This window comes from Citrus sinensis, chromosome 2, assembly GCF_022201045.2.
Source record: "Citrus sinensis cultivar Valencia sweet orange chromosome 2, DVS_A1.0, whole genome shotgun sequence".
NCBI lineage: Eukaryota > Viridiplantae > Streptophyta > Magnoliopsida > Sapindales > Rutaceae > Citrus > Citrus sinensis.
Window position 1 is genome coordinate 19,854,761 of NC_068557.1, and position 24,288 is coordinate 19,879,048.

The following is a 24,288-nucleotide window of genomic DNA, read 5'->3' on the forward strand; positions in this document are numbered from 1 at the left end:
ATTTTTATTTTTTAGTTCTCTTGGTTTTTAAAGTGAAAATTCCATAATAAAATATAAAATTGTTACTTGTATGCTTATGGATTTTTAATCGTAAATATTAAATTGGAATATTTGGGTTGCTATCAGAGCTAGTATGAGCAGGAAATTAAATTTTTTTTATTATAAATATAGTTGTAATGTATTATATGGAAGGCTCCAACTGCGATATTTTTAGATATTATTTCTCACCGTCCATGATACGGTCAGATGATTAGTGTAAAAATAATAATAATAATAATAATAATAATAAAATCTGATAATCTAAAATAACGGTCACGGGTCTATTTGAAAAAGAAAATTAATAATTGATAAACGGCTTAAAAAAAAAGTTGTGTAAAAAGGTTGGATAAGTTGAGTTATTGAGTGAGTGAGGAGATTACCACACGCATAGTAATAAGCGTGACGTAACAAAACTCTTTTATAGAACACCATTTTAATACATTGTCGCATGAGCGTGGCTAAGAAACTCAGTTTTCTTGTTTTTCATTTGTTTGTGTGTTTAGGAAATATTCAAATATTATTGTGCTTTAGATGTGATTGTTCATGATCCAATTTGATAGATTTAAATTGAAATTGCAACTTGATTTCAAAGTGGAGGGTTTCTACAAATATGAAATGTTGAATCTAATATATAGGGTAAAATATTAAAACTATTGCATGTTGGATTGAAAAAAAAAAGTTATGAATAAATTATAATCAATTTGTTTACTACACTTAGCAAAATTAAATTAAATTAGCATGAGAACTTTGAACTAATTTGTTATCTAAACATTTTTTCAAAATATTAAAAATAAAATTTATCATAATTTATTAATAATTTTATAAAATTTGCACATGTTCACGGTCATTATTTTGTCAAATTCAGTGCTGAAATTTTTGATAATTTTCAAACAAAAAATATTTTAAATTTATGAATAAAAACTACAAATGAATAGATAATTATACTATTTTTATGTTAATTTTAACTAATTTATATTTTAATTTTATTAAAAAAATCATTATGAAGATTGATGGTGAGTAGAAACTAATTATTTATAAAAGCAACCCCTAGCAAGTTAAATAGCAATGACGCGCTTGTTGCCTTGTTGGCAATAGCGGGACGTGCTGCCCCAGTGCCTGAACAAGCGCGTGTTTCTCGCTACTCCGTCACGAATGAGGAATGTTACCCTACCACCAGTACTTGGCTGTAATCAAACGCTCAGACAATTGAGAACGGAGGGCCATCAATCACAGCCACACATTCTGAGTACTTTAATTTTCCAATACTATATTCCCAAAACTGACCCGCCCTTTTCATGCCCTCTTCATTAGTTCATTTCATAAATAAGTGCAATCACCGTGGGCCCCAGAACCAAACATGGGGGTGCGCTGGTCCACATTGTAGAACTTGGACTCTCATAATTGTTTTCTTTCACTTTATCTTTTTCTTCTTTCTAATAATTATTGAGTAAAAGATTAAAAATTTGAAAAAATGAAAAGAAAAAAAAAAGAAAGAAAGTGGGGAAAAGGATAAAAGAGCACATTCTATAGAATATGCGGGGAGAGAAGATGAAAGTGATCTAGGATTTTGTAAGTGCCTAGAATGCGAGATTCGCCGCGCCACGTACCATTTTAATTATTTATTTATATATTTATATATATATATAACTACTACTACTACAACTACTACAACTACTACTAATTAGTTTAGTAATCAATCAGTCCCACGTTCATCAAAAACTCAAAAGCCAAAAGCCTCTCTTCTGCTGTCTTTCGCTTTTTGCCTCCTTCCGACTTCGTCGTCTCTTTTGTAAACGGATCGGTTCTTGTTGATTTGATCCAGCTGTGGACGTCGTACATTTTAAATTACATATTTGAAAAATCAAGAAAAATTCATACTCCGTAATTTTAATACCGTGATAAATATAAATTTTATAAATTATATATAAAATTAGAAAATAAAATATAGACTAAGTAAATTATTATAAGAATAGTAAATTATTTTTTAAAATTACAAACAAAACAAACATTTATAGAAATAATATGGAACTTCTAAATCAATATTAACTTTCATTGAACAAAAAATAGTTTATTCATTTAATTTAATTAAACAAAAAAAATTATTTTGAAAATAATTGAAATAAGTTTTATTGAATTTGTTTAACTATAAATTCTATAATCATTCTAGACATTTATAATTTTTCTTTTTTCATTTTCTATCGTAGTATTGTTTATTACACAAGTTAGTTAAGCAAAATTATTTTTCTTGATGTGGATCAAGCTAGAACAAAATAAAAAGATTTTCTTCTATTACTTGACAAATATAATGTACCAATAAAATTGGGTCTAATTTTATATTTTACGCATACTTCATATAATTTTAAACTTTGCTTTTTACTTGTACTTAAAGATTATTTGAGTTATTGTCGAAGAGGTTTAGAAAGATGCAAAATACCTTATCTTACAAACAACTCTGAAAAAATAGTTTTTCAAAATCCTAGTTTGAGAATAAGTTGTATCCTTAATAAATTTCACATATTCATCACATGTATTACACAAACCCAAAATTGTCATTGTTCATTTTAGAAACAAAATCAAAAAATTTATAAGGTAATCATTATTATAATGAGTTTCTATTTCACATTTGTAAGTTTTTATTTTTGTTGATAATTCTTATATTAATTTACTTGTTTTTACCTTCCATTTATAAGTTTTATTTTTCATTTACATAATTTATATTTTATTTTACATTTAATATTGATATATAAATTTTATGTTATATTTGTAAGTTTTTATTTTTTTTACCGATAATATTCCAACTTATCACTCATATGTTAATTTACTTATTTTACCTTCCATTTATAAGTCTTATATTTCGTTCACTCAATTTATGTTTTGTTTGACACTTATTATTGATTTATAAGTTTTTAAATTAGATTCATAAGTTTTTGTTTTGTTTACCATTGATATCCCTGTGTCAATTTACTTATTTTACCTTATATTTACAAGTTTTATGTTTCATTTACATATCTTATGTTTTGTTTTACACTTAATATTGATTTACAAGTTTACGTTAAATATGCATGTCTTATGTTTCATTTACATAATTCATATTTAAATACAATATTGATACAATGATTTTAATCACAACATTATATAATGACCCATAAAATTAAGACATTTCTACAAACTAGTGTAAATGGGTCAAGTTTGTTGATCTAGGTGTGAAGTTCGTATTATTTAAAATGCATATATGTTTCAGAATATGAAGTAAAAGAGTACAACTTAAATCCTATGAAAAATCTTTTATCCATACAAAATGATTATAACAACAAAGTACATATTTGGTTAAAACATTCATTGCTTGGTTACCGTTCTTGAAAAATAAGACAAATTCTGGAATCTCGCATATTTGAGCTAGCAGTATTTAGGAATGGTAATAAAATCTGGATCTGACCCGCATCCACAAGGATCCGAATGATCCGGATCCTGATATGAAAAATTAAAATCTGCACGGATTCGGATTCGGATCTGGATGTAATTGCATTTGGAAAATCAGGTATCCGGATTCGGATCAATTTTGTTTTAAATTAAATATTATATATAATATGTTAACTTAAATATATAAAAAAAAACTAATCTCTAACCCTAAGTTAATATCGCATTCAACTTTCACACACACTCACTAACTCACGGTAGTTCACCACAAGCAGCCGTAACCGATAACCCTTAAATCCCTAACGCCCAAAATCAAAGGGCTTGTAATGTTGTCGACTGGTCGTCGTCTTCCTCGCAGTCTCACCTAAGCCTTGCATCAAAGCTCACTTGAGCACGTTGTTGTTGCTGTCGCTGCACATTGCACGCCTTGTCGTTGTCGAAGCCTTGCCATCATTAAAGCCTCTCCATGCCGCTATTGTTGCATGCGTTGCCATTATCCCAGCCTCGCCTGATTGGATTGTTCTTGTCGGTAATTTACTTTCTTGTTTCTATTAATTTTCTGTTCTTTCTATTTATTACATGAATTTTTTTGGTTAATAATTTGGTATTGTGGTTAATTGTTTGATCGTATTTAATGAGATTAATCTAATGTAAATCTATTTAAACTTGAAAATGTTGCTAGCTTAATTTAAATTCCTTACTGATTCAATTTAATTTATTTTTGATTAATTTTCTTTGCTGATTTGTTTAATTATTTTAATTAAATGCATTAATTTTCAATGCAATGTAAATGCTTAATCTCATTTTTTTTCACATATGCTAACTCACTTTACGAATTACTTTAATTAGGTTTTGGGATTAGTTGAACATGGCCGAAAAGGAACAAGAAAATAATTTTTCATTCTCTCCAAGTAGCGTTAATAATACGAATGTTAGATTGGAGGATGTTCGTGAACTTGAAAATGACAATGTTGTTGAAGTTGAATCGGATGTAGAAAGTGGTAGTGGTTGTGGCCGTTTTAGTCGTGGTTGTGGCTGTGTGCGTGGTGTCAAACAAAAAAGAGGTAATGACAGTGGAGGTATAGCGGAAGGGTCTACATCAGCACAATCTAGTGGTGGTAGGATAACTTCTGATGTATGGAATTATTTCAAGAGGTAAAAAGACGCGGATGGGGAGTATTAAGTAGTTTGCAACTATTATAGTAAAATATTGACAGGACATTATTCTAGTGGGACTACACACTTAAAAAATTATTATACTAGTTGTTTAAGAAAGAATTTCAAGGATGTTGGCCAAATGCTTCTTGCCACAAAAAATGATGGATCCGTTACAGTTGAGAGTTGTTCTAAAATAAAATGTGATATGGCAATCGTGAGGATTACTGTTGCAAGAATGATCGTTTTGCATGAGCTTCCACTTTCATTTGTTGAATATTAAGGGTTTAGTGATTTGATGAAGTTGTTTCAAGCGTCACTTGATACAATAAGTAAAAAAACAATCAATAATGGAATTTTGAAGCTTTATGATGTTGAGGTGTCGAAGGCAATGAATTACTGGATGCTTGTGAGAGTAAAATTGTAATTACTATAGATATGTGGACAACTAGTAACCAAAAAAAAAGGGTTATATGATTATTATGACACATTATATTGACAACATATAGGTGTTATAGAGTTGCATTATGAGATAACACTTTTAATATTTATATTATGTTTATTTTAATATTAACGCATTTTAATGATTTTAATTACATTATACTTTTTTTTGTATTATTAGATTTATATATGTGTCAGCTCCACATAATAGTGAAGTAATATGTAATGTTCTGTATGATTGTTTGATGGATTAGAATATTGATAGGAAAGTGTCAACTATGACTGTGGATAATTGTGCTGCTAATGATGCGATGATTAATATATTGTTGGATAAATTTTTGCCAAGTTCATTGATTGTTTATTTATATTATGTTTATTTTAATATTAACGCATTTTAATGATTTTAATTACATTATACTTTTTTTTGTATTATTAGATTTATATATGTGTCAGCTCCACATAATAGTGAAGTAATATGTAATGTTCTGTATGATTGTTTGATGGATTAGAATATTGATAGGAAAGTGTCAACTATGACTGTGGATAATTGTGCTGCTAATGATGCGATGATTAATATATTGTTGGATAAATTTTTGCCAAGTTCATTGATTTTAGGCGGGAGAATTTTTCACATGCATTGTTGTGCTCACATCTTGAATTTGATTATGAGTGATGGGATGTCTATGATGGATAAAGGTGTTGAAAATATAAGAGATAGTGTCAATTATTGGATTGTTACACCTGGAAGAGTTGAAAATTTTGAGGATGTAGTGCACCAAATAAGTATTAAAGAGGCCTAACGTTTAGTTCTTGATTGTAAGATTCGATGGAATTCAACTTACTTAATACTCACTATTGTTTTGTTGTATAAAGATGCATTTGTTTGGTTGAGTAGGCTTGATAAGTAGTATAAATATTTGTCTAATGAGTCAGAGTGGGATTTGGCAAAGGTTTTGTGTGCTCATTTGGATTTGTTTTGTATGTTGACAGAAATTGTTTCTGGATCTTGATATCCCACCTCTAATTTATGTTTTCCTAAAATTTGTGAGATTAGATTGTTAATGAATTCATGGAAGACGTCACCTAATGTGGGGATTATGCAAATGGCCAAAAATATGCTTGCCAAGTTTGAAAAATATTGGGATGTTATTCATGGAGTGTTGGCCATAGAGAATATCTTAGATCCTAGGTTTAAGAGGATGATGGTTCACTTCTTTTTCCTAAGATATATGGAAATGAAGCTGCCTATCAAGCTGAAAGGATATTTAACCTTCTTAGTGAAGTAGTGAAAGAGTATGAATCAAATCATGCAGCAAGTAAAGATGGAGGAGATTTTGAGACGGAGAGTTCTTCTTGAGGTATGTCACAAACTCCTATTTTTAAGGATTTAAGTATGGCCAGTGAATGAGACTCATTTGTTTCCAAAGAAGTCAATTATAAGCAAGCTAAGTCTGAGTTGGAGACCTACCTAGATGAGGGAGTTTTGCCTACTACTAGCAATTTCGATATTTTATCCTGGTGGAAGAATAATAAAGGTAAATATCTGATACCTGCTGAGGTTGCTAGAGATTTCTTGGCCATTCCTATGTCTATTGTTGCTTCTGAGTCCGCTTTTAGCACTGAAGGTAGGCATTTGAGTGCTAATTGTAATAGACTTCATCAAAACACTGTGAAAGCATTGATGTGTACTGAAAATTGGTATTGGACTAAAATCAAAGGTAAAAACATTTATTTTATTTATTCATATATTTAAATATTTTTATAATTTGGAACTAATAGAGCACCTAATGAATTTTTTTTTTTATGTTTCATTATTAGATTGTTCTCTGCTTAAATGATTTGTAGAACAAATTATGAATGATGAAGGAATGGAAGATCCTGTTGATTGACGATATAGAGGCATGATGTGTTGGATTCAAAGCTTGGAATTTCCATGGCTTTGTAGTGTTTTTATTTGTGGATTTTAATGGTGGTGTACTTGAATTTATGTTATTTTTTATGTTGGATTTATATTGTGGTATTGGATTTATGATGTTGTTTGTATGTTATTTATGTTGAATTGTTAATTGTTGAATTATGATTGAATTTCATTTGATGTCATTAGGTAATTATTATATATTAAATTATCAAATTTTAATTTTTACGGATCCAGATATCTGGAATATCCGCCCGCATCCATTTCGGATTTTACCTGGATGAGGATCCGCAGAAAAATTTATGGATCCAGATGGATAAATGTAAATGCGGATCCAGATCCAGATGCATCATACATCCGGATCCGGATTCGGATTTTGTCAACCCTAGCAATATTGATTGATTACAATGTTACAATAAAATATTAAACTATTTAACTGTACTTGCCAGACGAGATTAGACAACAAAATTCTAGATTAAATAGACAAATGCTTTTGTAAAGTTCCGAAATAAAATGATGGATAATTTGATCATTTTCAATTGTGGTTGGTATCTTTTAGACTTTAATGAAATGTGTTTAGTCTTGTTTAACAAAATTTACACATCTGGGTCGGGCAACGAATGTTCGAGTGGGTAAAATAGACCTTTAGTAGTACTGAAAAAATGTAGTCTGCTAGCCTTCGCTTGACCGTACTAGCTTGACCCGACCACCCAAAAAAAGAAAAAATGAAATAAAATAAAGCACAAAAGATTTACAGAAACATCGTGGGGATGGAATTTTTCCTCTTCTAGTGCTAGTGCAAGCCGAAAGCGGAAAGGTTTGAATTCGGAAAATTGCAAGATGAGTAAACTTTTGTAAGATTCTTCAATGACACAAGATTAAGCAGCTTATTAAGTGCTTAGAACCTGCAGTCAATTGACAAATTTATTTCTGGAAGTTTCTTAAATTTACATAACTTGCTGAAGTGTTTTTGTGTTGTTTCATTTCATGTACTCGACAATATAGATGTTAATTTTACAAAATCGAATTACCTTGATGATGATACCAAACAAAACCCCTTTTTTTAAACAACTTGGGGATTTTCTTATTTTTGTTTTCTTTAACTTTTATATTTGATGGTTTTAATTCTAGTAAATGTTCAAAATTTGTTTTGTTAATTATATACTATATATAGTGGAAGGGCAATGGCATCAAAGTGAAAGTTACTCGTATGATAGGACAAAATATTTTCTAAATTCAGCATCAGCGAAAGATACTTGTAATGATAAAATTAAAGCATTGAGAATATATTTTCATCTTAGTAATAATAACAAGAATAAGAATAATAATAATTTATGGTTACAATTAAGTATTCTAATAGAAATTGACGGCCTCCTTTAATTATCTCTTCAAAGAGTATTGAGTCAACCTCTTTAACCAAATTCTTAAAAGCACTTTACAAGTATGTTATCATCATAATAAGCACCTAATTCAACTTGAAAACTTTTCTCTTTTTTTTTTTCTTTTTTTTTTAATTAATGTTTCTGCTTTCTTGATTCAAATTGCCATTACAGTAGTAGGTCACCTAGCTAATATCGCACTGAGCAAATTTGTTGGCTTATATTAAATGTCGGCAAAAAAAGAAAAGAAAAAAAAGAGCTTTTGGAGCATCACCACCGCTTGGACTCTTTGCTTAATCAGATTAATGGAATTCTAATATTAATTAACTAATATGCGATTTGTGGATCTCGTTAAAAGTTGGGATGTTAATTAAAGAAGTTTAGTTTATATTATAATTCTTAATGTTGAATTAATGAAGTCATTTTCATGCACTATTTATGCGTACGTGGTGGAATGCACTGTGGAAACTCACGCCACCAAATCTGATTTAAGGCAATTTTCATACAACTAGCTAGATACACTTAGCTAAGCAAACTGAACCGACCAAATTAAAAAGTAATAAATATAATAATTGAAAAATGACGATTGCATATTCATTCATTCATACATACATATATATGTGTGTCTATATATATAACTCTCTTAAACCGTACGGTTTAAAAGCGTGTTCGGATGAAAAATAAATAAGGGCTCCACACTGAAAAAAGGACGATTTTGATTTCAACCTAATACCTAATTAAAGACATAACTCTTGCTTTTTTTTTTATTCTAAAAGGAGATAAATATGATTAGAATTCAGTTTGGTTAACTTTTCTTTTTAGACATGTATGAATGAATACCCTGAAGCCAACGGTTGCATACATGTTTGCACACTAAAAATTATATGACCAAGACCTTCATTTTATTTGTTCATTACACCCTTACAACAACTAGAAGTTTTTAGTTGCAGTTTTCAAGTTATTAGTTACAAATTCTAATAAGTTTTCTTTTTGTTACCGTAAGCTGTCTCTAACATTTTTCATACTTAAAATTTCACAATGAGATGCAGCTTTTACTAATTGAAATATGTAACCCCCCCCCCCCCTCCCCAAAAAAAATTATTAGAATATGGAAGTAAATTGTAAATGAAAGCAAAGAAAAATTTAGAATTGTGGTAACATATATAATGTTATTAGGTAGTCTCTTACCTTGAAGGTCAAATCTTGAAATTGATTTGAAACGTAAATTACAAAATCAAAATTTCATTTGTCTCCCGCATACCCTCTCTTTTTTCTACTTCTACTTTGCTTGAGTACATATCTTTTCTCAAGTCAAGGAAGGGCCAAGAAAATAAAAGATTCTAGAAGCAAAAGGAAAAAAAAAAAGCCAAGAACTGCGTTAATGAATTACTGAAAATCAAAAGAAAACAAAGATTTTGCACTGTTTAGTTGACAATTGGTGTTTAATATTAATTTATTTTGACTTGAGATCAAGGAAGCGAATCGATAAGGTTCATTAATTAGTTTTGCATGCAAATTAAATTTGACTTTCGGAAGCGTGATTGGTTCCATTTTCTTGCTTGAGCTTTTTGGTTTTCAAAGACAAAACAACACCTCCTGTGATGACTTGATGAAGAGCCAGCATTTGTTTGCTTTTCGTGAGGGCTTTGTCAAACGATCTTTTATTAGATTTTATACTGATTTGTTTATAATGTATCATGGCTAGAATCGCCGAACAAAGTTTGACTTACAATTAATGGTTATTTAATACTGATAAGGAAGACTATTTCATAAATTTAGGATGAAAGGAAAGAATTTAGATTAATATATGCTGAATTTATTCATCAAAGACACAATAAATGGGGAAATAATTTTAACCTTGGACATCAGCTCGTGCATTTTAAAATATGAATTTGAGAGTAGCGTGTATAAATAAATACGGTTTAAAATCTATGATTGTGCGCAGGCAGGCAGGGAATAATAATAGTTCTAAAAATGATACTTAATTTTGATGACATCGTAAGTGACATACTAAGTATCCAAAAATTAAGGCATCACGCGTTGCCGCATGCTAGTCGTTCGATTAACAACTAATAACAAGAGGATAAATTTCATGCGTCGGTTTAGAGTTTAGAAGTAGTTGAGAGTCATGACTTTAGTTTGCTCGTTATGGAAACTACGGCAAGTAACACAATTGTTGACGAGCGATGAAGGTGAGAATGTCAAAATTTAGCATATTTTAATTCGAACGTGCCGGTTTTGAAAGGAAAGACATTCAAATTTTTTTTTTTTAAAAAAATTAACATTGTCTAAATCATGGGCTAATATTGAAGCAAATGACTAGATGCCCCAAGTTTGGCGAGAACCCTAAAAAAATTAATATCAAAATCAAATAAATATACAAGTTTTTTTTTTTTTTTTGGGCGATCCATGCATATGACGTGAGCATGCAATGTTGTTCTTTGCACGCAAATACCAGTAAGCTTTTGACCCTGGGGAGTGCATTATTCATGTGAAGCACAAAGCTTGCCTAGCCACGTCAAATTTCGCACGTGCGATACGAATAATGGACAAGAAATAATTGCTTCAGTTTCGTAAGAAATATGCCAAAATTCAAATGATCCATTTTTCTCGTGAGTTATATATGTGTGTGTGTGTGTGTGTATAGCCAGATATATAGACATGTTCATGGATGAGATGATAATTTTTTTTTTAAAATTTATTTAATTTTTAAATTTTGGTTTACGTAATTATGATGTAACGACTGAGTTTGTGAATGTTTCTATAATTGGTAAAATAGATTGTAGATAGAAGCCAGTAGTGTCGATGTATTTCTCTAATCCCAAAGTGGAGACATAACCATACAGCAGATTAGGGTTTCGAAATTTGCTTATCTTTCTAGCTAAAAATCATGTTCACATAAAATATTCCTCTAAACTGTTTTAAATTCAAAACAATGGGTTACGTTGCTAGAGAGAATTGTTTGATGGTAATTGTGAACGTCAAAATCGAATTCCATAATTGAAAAATATTTTCATCAGATTATTATTCTACCCGCTTTATGTTTCGTTGTTCCAATTTTGGATCTCGTGGCCTTTCGAACTCTTCCAAAAGGCTTCATACTTGAGAAAACCCAGTTGGCCCAGGCTCTGGCTTTGTGAAATGTCCATTAAAACAATCAAGTTTTAGGCCCAATTTTTTTTCCAACTATTAACGATTTTTCATCAAAATGGGGAGAGTGTTTTAAAATGAGTGGTGCTATAAGAGAATCATCAGCCATTCATCCCAAGTATCACAAATCATTCATCCTAAGTTTATCTTGTTATTAAAAATATTATAAAAAAATTAATTTTATTTAATTTTCACACTAAGTTTATAATTTATATCAGTCATCCACAAAAAAAGTTAACACCCTTAAACTATTTAACAAAATTTAAGCAAATTGATTATTTTACCCTTGAATTCATAGGCTTTTTTGAATTAGCATCATAAACAATAAAATAAAATTTAAAGAAATTATCAACCATCCACCTTAAGTTAAGGATTGGACTAACTAGGTGTTTATGAATTAGGGTTTAGGGTAATTTGTGAATTGGATTTAAGTATATAAATTTGTAAAGATAAATTGAGAAGAAAATTAGCCTTTTCTTTTCTAAATTATGAAATTGAGTTTTAAGATTGGATTGATTGGGTGTTTATAAATTAGTGTTTAGAACAATTTATAGATTAAGTTTGATTATGTAATTTTGTGAAGATGAATTAGAATTTTTTTTTTAATTAAGGAAGAAATTATAGTTTTAAATGATTCAATTGAATATTGGTTATAAAAAAATATTTTTTTTATTTTTTTATTTATTTTAAACTATATGTTGTGAATGAATGCTTCAAAGATTTGCAAGCAATTCAATCACTGCCCAAGATCAACACAAGATGCTTATGAATCAATAAATCAGCCTAGATGATTCAATGATTAACAACTCCTTTCTATGGCATTAATAAAGATAAAAAACACAAATCAATTGAACTGAATTAAGAAGCAAACACTCAATCAAAGAAGACCAATTTGTGTGGTTTGATTGTGTAAGAATGCACAATCTACATTCACAGGAGAAGCCATTAGAATGGGCTTTATTGATGATTCAAAAGAAGTTACAGAGCAATTGCAAAAAAGATTACAAAGTACAAGATAACATACACACACTCTCTCTCTCTCTAAAATCTCTCTAGAATGCTCTTAGAATTAATCCTGAAATTGCCTCATCAATCGACTTATATAACAGCTGATAATAAACCCATATTGTACAAAATGCTGCCACGTGGATAACGACTTTATAGCTAATTTGATTCTCTTCTCACATGCATCCTCACATGCGCTACTTGAGCCTTGATTAAAACATCACCCAATGATGCCGTTTAGTTGCTCCAAGTTTTGAATTCATCATTTTAGTCCACAATATAATTTCTTTTCTATTTAACATGTTAAATATCTAAATTTCTCTTGTGATGTCCTTAGTTACAAGTGGAAGTTAACATTTTGGTAGACCATTGATGCAAACTACAAACATAGGGCCAAAAATTAAACAAATCTAAATTTTTGCAGCATATCTTATAACATAATAAATTTAAGGTGGATGACTAATAATTTTCCTATTACTTATTAATAATCCTTAGTTAATTATGAGTTGTCCTCGTCTATCAATTTTGTTTACTCAAATTTCAAATAATTTCTTTTTAATTTTTATTTTTCTTTCAATTACAATAATTCACTTCTACGCTTCGAAACTACTTTCAAACTATAATCCTTAGACATGTTAATTTAAGACAATGATTCTCATTTAAAAATTTATCACTGAAAAAACTTTTTAATGTTGAGAATAAGAAGCAAGGCTCCAAAGGAAATAAATAAGAGATCGTACATCGGATTTTAAGAGTGATAAAACTGCTAAACAATAAAGAAATAATAAATAAAAAATCAACGGTGTTGATTGAAAGGACAATTTTAGAACCAAAGTAAATATAGACGAAAAATGGATTTCAAATTTTAAGAGTATGTTTGGTGAAAAGTGAAAAGTGAAAAGTGAAAACTGTAAGTAGCTTCACTCTCTTGAAATAGACACTGAAGATTAAGACAAAGTCTGCCGACCAATTTGACAAATTAGATGTGCAAGAAATGGGACCCCAAAAATTTAATTGAAAGGGGTAACATAAGATGACAAACCAACCTCATCATGACTTTGTGATAATAAATGTCTGTCTCTCTGTGGTCACTTGACCCTCTGGTGGGTGTTACTCAAGCATGCCTGTAAAAAATGCTATTCATTTCTATTTTTATGTACCTCTTAAGGGGTTCCCAGTATTATAACACCAAAACTGCTGTGTGAATAAGTGATCACACCAAACCCTACTACCCTTGCTACTATTGTTGTCAAACATTAAATACATGGTATGATTCTTCTGAATGATTTGTCATTGTGCGTACGTACATTCAGCTTTTGCTAAGAGTCTTATAAAACCAAATAAATTAAAAAAAAAAAAAAAGGGCTTTTAACTAAGGGTGAAATGTTTGTTACCCCAATTGCATCATCAATGAGGAGGGCAGAGACCCATTGCTGAGATTGACTTGCAACAAATAATGCAGGTCCCAATTTCTGAAACTGCTATCTGTTCTGTGTGTGTAAATTTAATTATTACATACGACATGGGAAATAAGGTATTGGGTTCTTTTTGTTCTGTATGAATTTGGGAAAAAAAAATACACAGAGGGACAAAGGGAACAGTCATACAAAGTTAAAGCTTGTTGGGGAAGATACCCATTTGCAGCTGAAATTCCTAGGGTTTTGTTCATGTCTTTTCCCTTTCCCACTGTCTCATGCAGCAGCTGAAATTTTGTTTAATCCTATTGGTGGCCACACTTTTTTCTTTCATGAGTATGTTAAATTTTAAATTACAAACGCCTCAATACTGCCCCTGTTTTAACAAATTAATTAAATGAAACCCATAATTTGTTTTTCTTTTCTTTTTCTTTTATTTAAAGGAATAATACTATTTATTTTCAACAAAATTGGGTTAAAATATTACAAACTGCAAGCCTTCAAATGAGTGAAATGACTAATGGTGCGTTTGACACACTAAATTGCATTTCATTATATTGGTTGTATTATATCATAGTGTATTGCATTAAATTATAATGCAATACAATGTTTGGTATACTATTGATTTTGTATAGTATTATTTTGTTATATTATTTTATATTATTATTAAAGTTAAATTAGTATTATTGAAATTTATTAATATTTAGTATTATACTATTAATTTGTGAAATTAATTATTAAATAATTATTTTTGATATATTAAGTTTTATGACATACAAATAATTTAATGATATACCATTATCAAAGAGTATAATGTTATAATTTTATAAATATAAATAAAATGAAATATATCATATAATACAATACAATACGATGTAATATAATATTAAAATTTCAAATTAATTATAAATTAATTTTTATTTATTTATGTCAAAAAATAATTATTTAATTTAAATTTACTTTTAAAATTTAGTATTTTAGTACTTTTTGCATATTTAAAGTAAATTAATTAAAATGATTTCATGTAATAAAAGTAAAATAATATATTATCATTAATTGATATTTTATATTTTATGTTATTATTTAAAATAGATTTATTTAATATAAATATAAGTTATTATTTAATAAAATTAAAAATTTATTACAAATTATTGAATAATAAAAGTGAAATGATTACATTTAAAAATGAATAGTATTTTAATGCAATATAACCTAAACTATACTCCCTCATGAAATATTTTATATTTTTTTCATCAGATTAGCCATCTTTTTAATACGGTACAATGTGGCTAAAAATTGTAGCCAAACATGGTTTTGTATTAAAAAAAAATGCTTCAATGAGTTGCCAAAGGCATCCAAAATGAATACAAGTAAAATATAATACAAATTTTTTTATATAAAATTGTACAAATATTTGTAATTCTTATCATCACACTATTATAAAATAGTTTTTGGGACAACAACAACAATAATAATAAAAATAAAAAGAAAATTTTATGTGGAATCCCAAGGGAACAAACAAACTCTCATTATCTATTTCTATCCTGGAATGCTTTTTGGAAAATGATACATCAACGCCCCTTGTGTTTTTTGAACAGCCAATTATACCTTAGCCTTTACTTCTTCACACGCAGAGGCAGAGCTAGCAGGCAGTACTCGGCAGAGGCTTTGATTATAAATATCAACACCCATCTTTTTCATTTTGTCTTGCCACTGCTCTTTCAAAGGGTCAACTCACACACTGACTCCGGGTCATAGCCATGGCTCTGTCTCCGTTGGTGCACTACGAAGCCTTCCTTTTCAAACTTATCTACTTCATAGTTCAACTAGGTCAAGATTTTAGGGATACAGTAGAATCAGTGCTGTAGATGTTGTGGCGATATCTCTCCTGAGCTTATTCTTCTTGCGTCTCCTCCCTTCTTCTTTGAACCTTACGAAGGTCGTTCGAGTTTTCTTGACCTTGCAAGTCCAAAGACATGGTGACCTTTGGTCATCATCACTCTTTTCGACCTTCAAAAGGTTCAAGAAACCTTTCAAAGGATCAAAGCAAAAAGAGCTTCACCGTTTCGTGGAGGCTTCTCTTCCTTTTTCTATCCCATTCTTTTTGTTTCTCTCCATGATCATGATCGTGTGGATAGGGTAGCAGAGCATAACAAGTTTTTATTTTACAACATTTGTCGTGAACATGTAATGCACTGATGTTGTTTTTCTGCTGTTGTTTTGAATAAGCTCTACGTACTAATATAATTTGAAATTTCCTTGTTGGTGTATGGAAATATATTAGCTGTTGGATGCTTCCTCTATCCTCGTTTTAAATTTTTTAATAACGAAAATGAAGTGTCTCCTATTTATGGTATTCAATTTCTACCTCGGGAAGTTTTATGATCTTGGCTCATTTTTGTGTACGTAATAACAATTGCTTGAAATTGAAAGGAATTCAAAATTCACGGAATTATATGTGGGAATAATTCTGCAAGAACATAATAAGCAATAACTAAGCATAGCTCGAACAAAAACACCCAAAAAGGATTGAATAGAATGTTACCGGCAGATTAAATTTTGTACTGCACTACCGGGAAGGTTTGATACAACATTAATCAGCAGTTAAATGCTACTCAGAGATGGCGATACATGTAATTTTCAGCAAAATAATAAAATTTATGCTTACTCAGAGATGCGGGTACATGTAGTTTTCAGCAAAGTTATGAAATTTACTGAACCATGGGGTCCATGGCCTACAAGTAAGACAACTTTCTATTCACACTTCAGTGATATCTACAGAAAATATAATCATGGCAGTCACCAACAAATTGCAAGAGAGAATTTCAATAATTTCCACTTCTTTTTTCAATTTTCAATTTTTCTATTCTTCTTCTAACTTACTCATGCAGCTAGTACAAGCACTTTTATTGTTCCTTGACTGTTAGCAGTTAGCATTGTAGGACTATCGCTCTTCCAACATACAGCACTGATGAAATAAGATCCTGCATCTTCATCAGTATCATCCATATCAGGTGAACTGAATCTATGCCACGTTACAGGTTTCGAGATCTCCTGCACATTGATTCAAAATCTATAGTTAGTTTCCCGGCCCGGGGGAAGGGGGAAAGCAGGGAGAGTGGGGTGAGTGGGGACGTGAGTGTATGAAGATTGACTACCATGAATTTCTTACCTTATGGTAAACGTATACTTCATTTGATTCACTGCCACATGCAATGTATTCGCTATTTACCGTCAGACCAACAAAGTTCTTCTCATTCATGTGGCCTCTGAAGGTACGAACCTGTAAAGATAAAAAATGGAAATCAACTATACTTGCTCAGACCCAATTAATTAGTAAGAGTTTCCCAACCTAGTTTTCTTCGAAAACATTCTACCAATAACATCTGCAAATGTCGCTAATCATAGCATGTTCAGATACAACATTAGGTAGCCTTCCACCCAACATTCATAATACATAAATTATATCAATGTCTGGGGAATACAGATCATAAATGGCGAAGGAATTAATGATAATTACTCTGCAAAGAAACAAGAGAATTTCTTATTGGCCAATAATTCAAACTCTTTTTTCTCCTTTGCTGGAAAAGTTAGACTAAGGCACTGTACTAAAGTTTGATGAAATTCATCTTAGCCATGCCTTACCCTCCATCCCAAATATTATGGGAAGAGAAGATGCAATGGGATGGAGACTCAGTGCAATAACTGATATCTTGACAAACCATCAGCAAACCAGATGGAAAAAAGAGTGAATCTATCTCTTGAAGCAGAAATACAGGATGATAAAATGCCAAAGACAATTCATAATCTTCTTTGCTTTATTTATTTAAAATTTTTTTAGAAGTCTTCTTTGTTTTATATAAACCATTGTTGAAGGTATGTTGAAGCTTAGAAATACCTAGATACGGGAAACTACTAAATTAGACAGTTTCAATTACAGTGTCACCACAATTTGGAAGTTTCAACAAAGGCATTGAATGAAGAAAAAATATTTATAACATGATTTACATTGAAATTTCCTGTTAACGATTTGACATGTGCACCGTAATTTGCTTCTATCAGTTTGATTAATGAGAATGAAGTCTAGAAGCTAGTTTTGACATATTGTGACGAAGGCGTAATCTAAGAGATATTCTTATTAAAAGCATGTTATTACTCACCGGCAAATTTTCTTTCACATCCCATAATCTTAGTGTGCTGTCTGTAGAAGCAGAAGCAAGCTCGTCATTGGACAAGAATTTCACATATGAAACAGCTTTCTTGTGCCCTGTGAACACATGGAGCGGTTGGCTGATATTTCTTAAATCATAATAGTGGATATGATGATCTGCCGAACCAACCTGGAAAGCAGAGATGGTTTCACTTCAAGAATCCTTTTGCCATGGAAAAACAGGTGCATGCAAATTATCACCGCTTTATTTTGGATAAGGAATGAGACCATTATCACAACACTTAATAATGACAAGCTACAATATGGAAGATCTATAAATGCACTTGTTTTTCCAACCTATTACTTTGAGAGTAAACTACAAAACCTTTTTGCTAATTCCATTGAAAAATAATTATCAACAAAATATTTAGCAATTATGTGCTCCAATAATCATGTTAAAGTTTTCAACAACAATGAACTAACGATTTGCCTTTCCCAAACACCGAGGGATCCCATAAATGGATTTCAAAGAGCACTACTCATAAATGCACATGCGCACAAAGGACAAAATCACATTGGTGCATAAGACTAGAATAATTTTTTCTTGGTCGTTGTCTGTCGGGTGCACAATTTTACATTAAGGGTAAAAGCCTAGATCAGCTCCTTGATGATAAAATATTTAGGACATAAGTGATTAAATATTATACATATCCATTAATACTTAAGTAAAACACTCATACCGCAATGTAATTGCTAGATCCGGGATTATACTTCACACAGCAGATATTTGCTTTCATGTCGATGTTAAGAACGCTAGCTTCCTGCCTCGTGCACCAAACTTTAACCTGTTAAAAGCAAAATTCAACTTAAATGTAGGCTTTAGACCAACCAAAATTTGATTATCTGAAAAGTTCAGAAGCAACATGGACTATGCAGCAAAATTCTCCACTCAAACTAAAAAAGGAAGAAGGCGAACAGTGGGCATATAAACAGATAGAAATGGATAGTTGGGCACATCTTGTAAACTTTAAAAACAAAGCTCTATCTTTTGCCACCAGATAAGATGTACCCAAACAATTTTGATCCTTAACACAATTTTGATTCTTACTCAACTGACCTTCCCATAAGCCATGGCCACATGTCAAGAGACAAAAGCTCAAAATTAAGGGGTGAAAAGCTCAAACTTGTCACAACATTATAACAGGAGGAACATATTACTAAAAAACAGCAATAATGCCACCAGTGAAGTGTAATTAAGGCAAGACACACATTGCCCCTCAGACGAACCCCAGCATAAATTTAAAACAGTGATTAAAAATTGGCAAGGCTGGTAACTGCACCATCCCTTCTTGTATATCCCCTTGCTTTATCTTTTAAATGTAAGAGTGCATTATGGATCTCAAAGCATGAAGAAATTCTTGGTTAAAGATATGAAAATTAATAGAGTACCTTACAATCATCACTACCCGATACAAGCATTGACGGTTCTGTGCGTGAGAAATCAACACTCCATGCACGTTTTTCATGCTCTTCATATTCCATTACACTCTGCACAGAGGTTCATGTATGTGTGATATAAACTGAAAGTTATTGAGATAAGCACATAACTACAATTGTAAAAATTTAAACATGAAGAATGTGCAGGTGCATAACAAGATTAAACCTTAACCACACATCAATTATAAAATACAGTTACCTGCTGAGTTGTTACATCCCAAACAGTAACTATTCCCTCATAATCACTACTAGCTATGCGATTTTTTGAGAATTTATTCCAACTCAAGCAACTAAGTTTAGAACGTGTTGGCATCTCCACGACAGGACAATGTACATCTGCAGGTTCATTCACAACCTGGACAGCATGCAAATTTGCAATGGTTAACCAAACAGTCAAAGACAGAGGATGAAAAATTCATATGCAGATTTATGCATTAGAAAAGAGCAAAGTAACCAATGTTAAGATCAATGTCAATGTGTTACTAGCTAGATCAAACAGAGAGAAAATCTCCCCCAAGGATGTTCCGCCAATCATTATGAGAGGAAACACTAACTGCCAAATGGAAACAACATTTACACATAATTACAAAGCACAGACAACAGCCATTAAAACTGACTTCTACTGAGTGATGACCAGATCCTACAGAGGAGGTTTCTTCAAACTGAATGTCTCACATATGTATCGATAATGGTTCATTAAAATTGGTTACCAAAAAATAAATTATAAAATGGCATCCAAGTATTAATCAGAGAATTTGGAAAATATTTTTTGACAAGAAACCAAAATTTGCAATAAAGATGAAGAATTTAGAAGATATAAAATCAGTCAAATAACGTTCTTAACCACTGCAATTAAAGTATACCCCTTATTCCCACATTTTTCTTAATAGTCAAATGCAAACCCTCTAATCAGAGAAATTAGGAAAATTATCTTGTGCTAAAGCCTAAAAGTATGACATTAACCATGTCTCTTAGACATACTTGTTCTCACTTGTGACTAGCAACTCTCTGAACAATTAAAACAATGAGTTTGACACCAGTAAATCAAGATCTTACCGATGCGAAGTCAAAGACCTTAATGCGTCGGGAAACACCAGCAGTTGCAAACAACTGATCATCGCGGTCAAATTCTATGCTGCAATAAAAACACATGGTCAGGAGTCTAAGATTAAGAAGACATGATTATTGTATGTATAACAGGCACACATGTGGAGAAAACGAGAATAAATTGCATCAAAAGCTCAAAAGATATTGGAAAAGAAAACTTTTTACTCACCTTGATACTATATTGGCTGAATGAAATATATCACCATGCCGAAGTTCAGCAATAACCCTCAGTCGACTGTTTGACGGACAAGAGAAAAACAGACAAAATACATGTTATGAAAATAGAATCATAATAGCACAAATAACAAAGAAAAATCTCGGAATGAAGATCAGCTTTTATACCTGTACCGAGTAAAAGTAGTTAGCACAGATTGAAAATCTGCAAGACCAGCATTATAGCCCTCTCTGTGTATAATGTTTTTATCACTTTCTTGCTTAGTATGTGGCTGGTTTGCCATCTGACGACGCTTTTGCAGATAACACTCTTGTAGGTCATTGAACTGCAGCAATGGATGAAATGAATGAAAATGAATCCAGTGAGGGAAAATAAAGAGATATGGAGTATGTTCCCAGGCCTGCAGATTTGAGCAGTGCATGTATCTAAAATACTTTCAAATGCAGCATGTCATGACCTAAACAATTTTAGAATAAGCTAGAAATAGAATATGTGATGAGCAATCCACAATTGTCTCTCTCTCTCTGTCTCTCTCTCCCCCACTCTCTCTCTCTTTTTACAAGCATAATGTGTCAACATAAATATTGAATATTGGCAATAGATAATTTGTATACCAGTTCAGTTGGCTTGAGCACAAAATTTCAAATACTTTACACACAAAAAAACCACTGCACATAGGCAAAACAGCACGTTTTAAGCAGTTTGATTAATGAATTATTAGCACTCACCAGACAACATTGAAACCCTTAAATTACACACTAATAGTAAACCAATCTATTGCCAATAAAATGCAAATAAAATCGGGGAAGATTCCTGTCCAGTGCATATTCTTGTTATCAAGCAACAACTGTATCAGCTAATCAAGCCTATAAATTAAATCATCCTGGGAAAGGGGAAGTCCAAGGGTTACAAGAAGCTCATACAGCCCAGGATGAGAACATTCCACAATATGATACTCAAGACTCAGAACATGGATAAAGAGATTCACATGGTCAACACCATGTAATTATAATAAGGTGGTGCTGAGTTGAGCATGTCTGGGAATGCATCTAACGTAAAAAACATATAGCACACAACACCAATCTGTGGAAGTTCAAAGATTGTCCTTTAGTCCATGGAGGATACATACCTGTGCATGGACTCGCTTTTTTCTTACAACAGACAGACCCGATTGATTAAGACACTGTGAGTCCGACCCAGTCAAAGAATCCTTCCTCTGATGTCCATGAGAGTTTGCTTGAGCTTTTCCATCCCCTTTCTTGTTTTGAAGACTTCCTGCAGACGACCCTCCTCTTGCATTCAGAGAACTGGTGATGATACCACTGCTGTTCTTGTCTATTGATGAAACCCATGACTTTCTTGTATTAGAATCATCTCCAAGCATCCGCAATTTAACAGAGTACCGATCTCTTGCACGGTACAGATCTATCCGATGTCTCTCAACAGCATTTATGTCTTCCTTTATATAATGGAGATCAGTTTGTATCTACAAAAGTTTTAGATAAAAACAAAAACGAAAATCAATGAATGTAATTGTTAATACAGGCACATATACTTTTAGGCAAAGTTACATAAAAACAATTAAAGACCAGGATAATTAAAAGGTCTCTGCAGAACATCAATAGCAATAGTTCAGTATGGTTAAATATGCCAACCTCCAAAGTTTAATCAGCAAATAAATCTTAGAAGTAACAATATAAAATTGAACAAAAATTATATTCAGCAAAGAAATAGAGTAGGACACAGTTATAGATGAAAGTGATTAAGCCATAATTAACTGGTTTCAAAAGTGATTAAGCCATAATTAACTGGTTTCAAACTTAGAAGAAAAAACCTCTTTCAATTCGTCAACTTTTTGCTTCCGTAAGCAATGCAAGAAGTCTAGCAGTATTTGCATATTTCTTTCAGCTTCTTCTTGTTCCATTTTCCTCTTTTTCTCTGAAAGGAGTGACATGAGGCTGTCTATCTCCTTAACTGACACTCCGCAACCCTGACTAACAAGAAAACATCCCAAGTGAATAACAAAAAAAAGAATAAAATTCAGAAGTGAAAGTTAACGTCGGCTACGGATTAAAAAGACAATACTATAAGTGTTCGGTCAACAGCAGCAAATAGGAACTGCTATTGGATAGAAGTGTATTAAATTCTTTCTCTTTCTCTCTTCTAACTGGGGAAGTTCACCAGCACAACGCTAATTTCTTTCAATCATTACCAGTGTTTTACCGCTAACAGAAACAAGATACTCAAGGATGTAAATTCATGGTCTACTGGTAACTGACCTGTTGTAATGCCTGACGAAAATTTTCCAGAGGGGAAGCAGTTTTTGATATTTGACGAGCAGAAGTCTTCTTCAATAGCTACAAATGTGGTACAGAGAAATCGTATAACAATAAGCTGCATTGTGTAGAATATCACTTCAAAATACAAATAATTTATAAACCAGTCAAACAAATAATTAAAATCTATAACTATTCTATTCACAGCAATAAAATCCATTTTTCCTATATATAATTTACTAAAAGTATCAAAATCTATATAGTTAATTTGAATACTCACTGCCATTCACAACAAGTGTACATAAAACAAAATTCATTAAAAAAAAATCATAATAACATTTAAAACATATAGGTTAAATGGGCAACTGACAAACTTAGTTCTCTGTCACAGGGAATTGAGTTCAAAATTAGAGTAAGCAAGTGATAGCAAATTAATTTTAATTCATAAGAACGAAATCAATTAGAATTTAGCAAACCTTGTCGAGCAAGAAATTAGGGTAAAGTTGATTGTTAGTGAGGTAATGGCCACAGCAAGGGCAATCACTCTTATTACGAAGATGAGTGATGATGCACATGTAACAGAAGCTGTGTCCACACGCCGTCAAGAAAGCTTCTTTTATTATCTGCATACAAATCGGACACAGCATGTCCTTGTCCAGCTCCGACACTCCCACTTCCGACGTCGATGCAGCGGCGGCGGAGGCGGCGGCGGCATCCGTTTCTTGCGGAGCGGTATCTGTGGATGATGGCTTCATGTCTGGCTTCACCGCCGGAACCACCGGCTCCGTTGAGACCTCGTCCATTTACTCTTTATCTATGTTTTTAATTTTAATTGATTTGCTTTTCTTCTATTTTTATTTTATTCTTTTCTCTCTACTCCAGTTCTATTGCGGATGCCGGGGGGGGTTTTGGAGTGGCTGGGGATCACGTATGGGCCAGGGGCTGATTTTGTGCGGGCGAAAACGAAACACGTGAGGCTCTGTTTGTATGTGTGTGTAATGTATGATTGAAATTTGTTTCTTTATTTTCTTAGCAAATACGTGGACACGAAGAATCGCCATTGCGACGTAACCAACTTTGGGCAATTACGGTATATTATCGCACAGTTTTAAAAATGCGCGCGTTTGCTGTATTTCTTGGCAGCGGGGATATTAAAACACGGGCTTG

At 31.8% G+C, this 24,288-nt stretch overlaps 1 protein-coding gene and 1 long non-coding RNA gene across 2 annotated transcripts; one reads left to right on the forward strand and one right to left on the reverse strand.

Moving 5' to 3' along the window:
• The first annotated feature begins 3,683 nt into the window (after positions 1 to 3,683).
• Positions 3,684 to 7,123, forward strand: LOC112497272 (uncharacterized). The gene is made up of 3 exons (XR_003063991.2): positions 3,684 to 3,985; positions 4,306 to 6,770; positions 6,871 to 7,123. It is a non-coding gene; the product is annotated as an uncharacterized LOC112497272 (long non-coding RNA).
• Positions 7,124 to 16,421: 9,298 nt separating this feature from the next.
• Positions 16,422 to 24,095, reverse strand: LOC102611930 (E3 ubiquitin-protein ligase COP1). Its single transcript, XM_006469541.4, has 13 exons — positions 23,598 to 24,095; positions 23,125 to 23,202; positions 22,680 to 22,835; positions 21,975 to 22,331; positions 21,013 to 21,170; positions 20,840 to 20,905; positions 20,620 to 20,698; positions 19,763 to 19,918; positions 19,516 to 19,614; positions 18,807 to 18,911; positions 18,077 to 18,256; positions 17,089 to 17,199; positions 16,422 to 16,970 (listed from the first exon to the last, which is right to left on the reverse strand). Exons 1-13 carry the CDS (start codon positions 23,922 to 23,924, stop codon positions 16,800 to 16,802), a joined length of 2,043 nt encoding a protein of 680 aa, XP_006469604.1. The 5' UTR covers positions 23,925 to 24,095; the 3' UTR covers positions 16,422 to 16,799.
• Between the last annotated feature and the right edge of the window lie 193 nt (positions 24,096 to 24,288).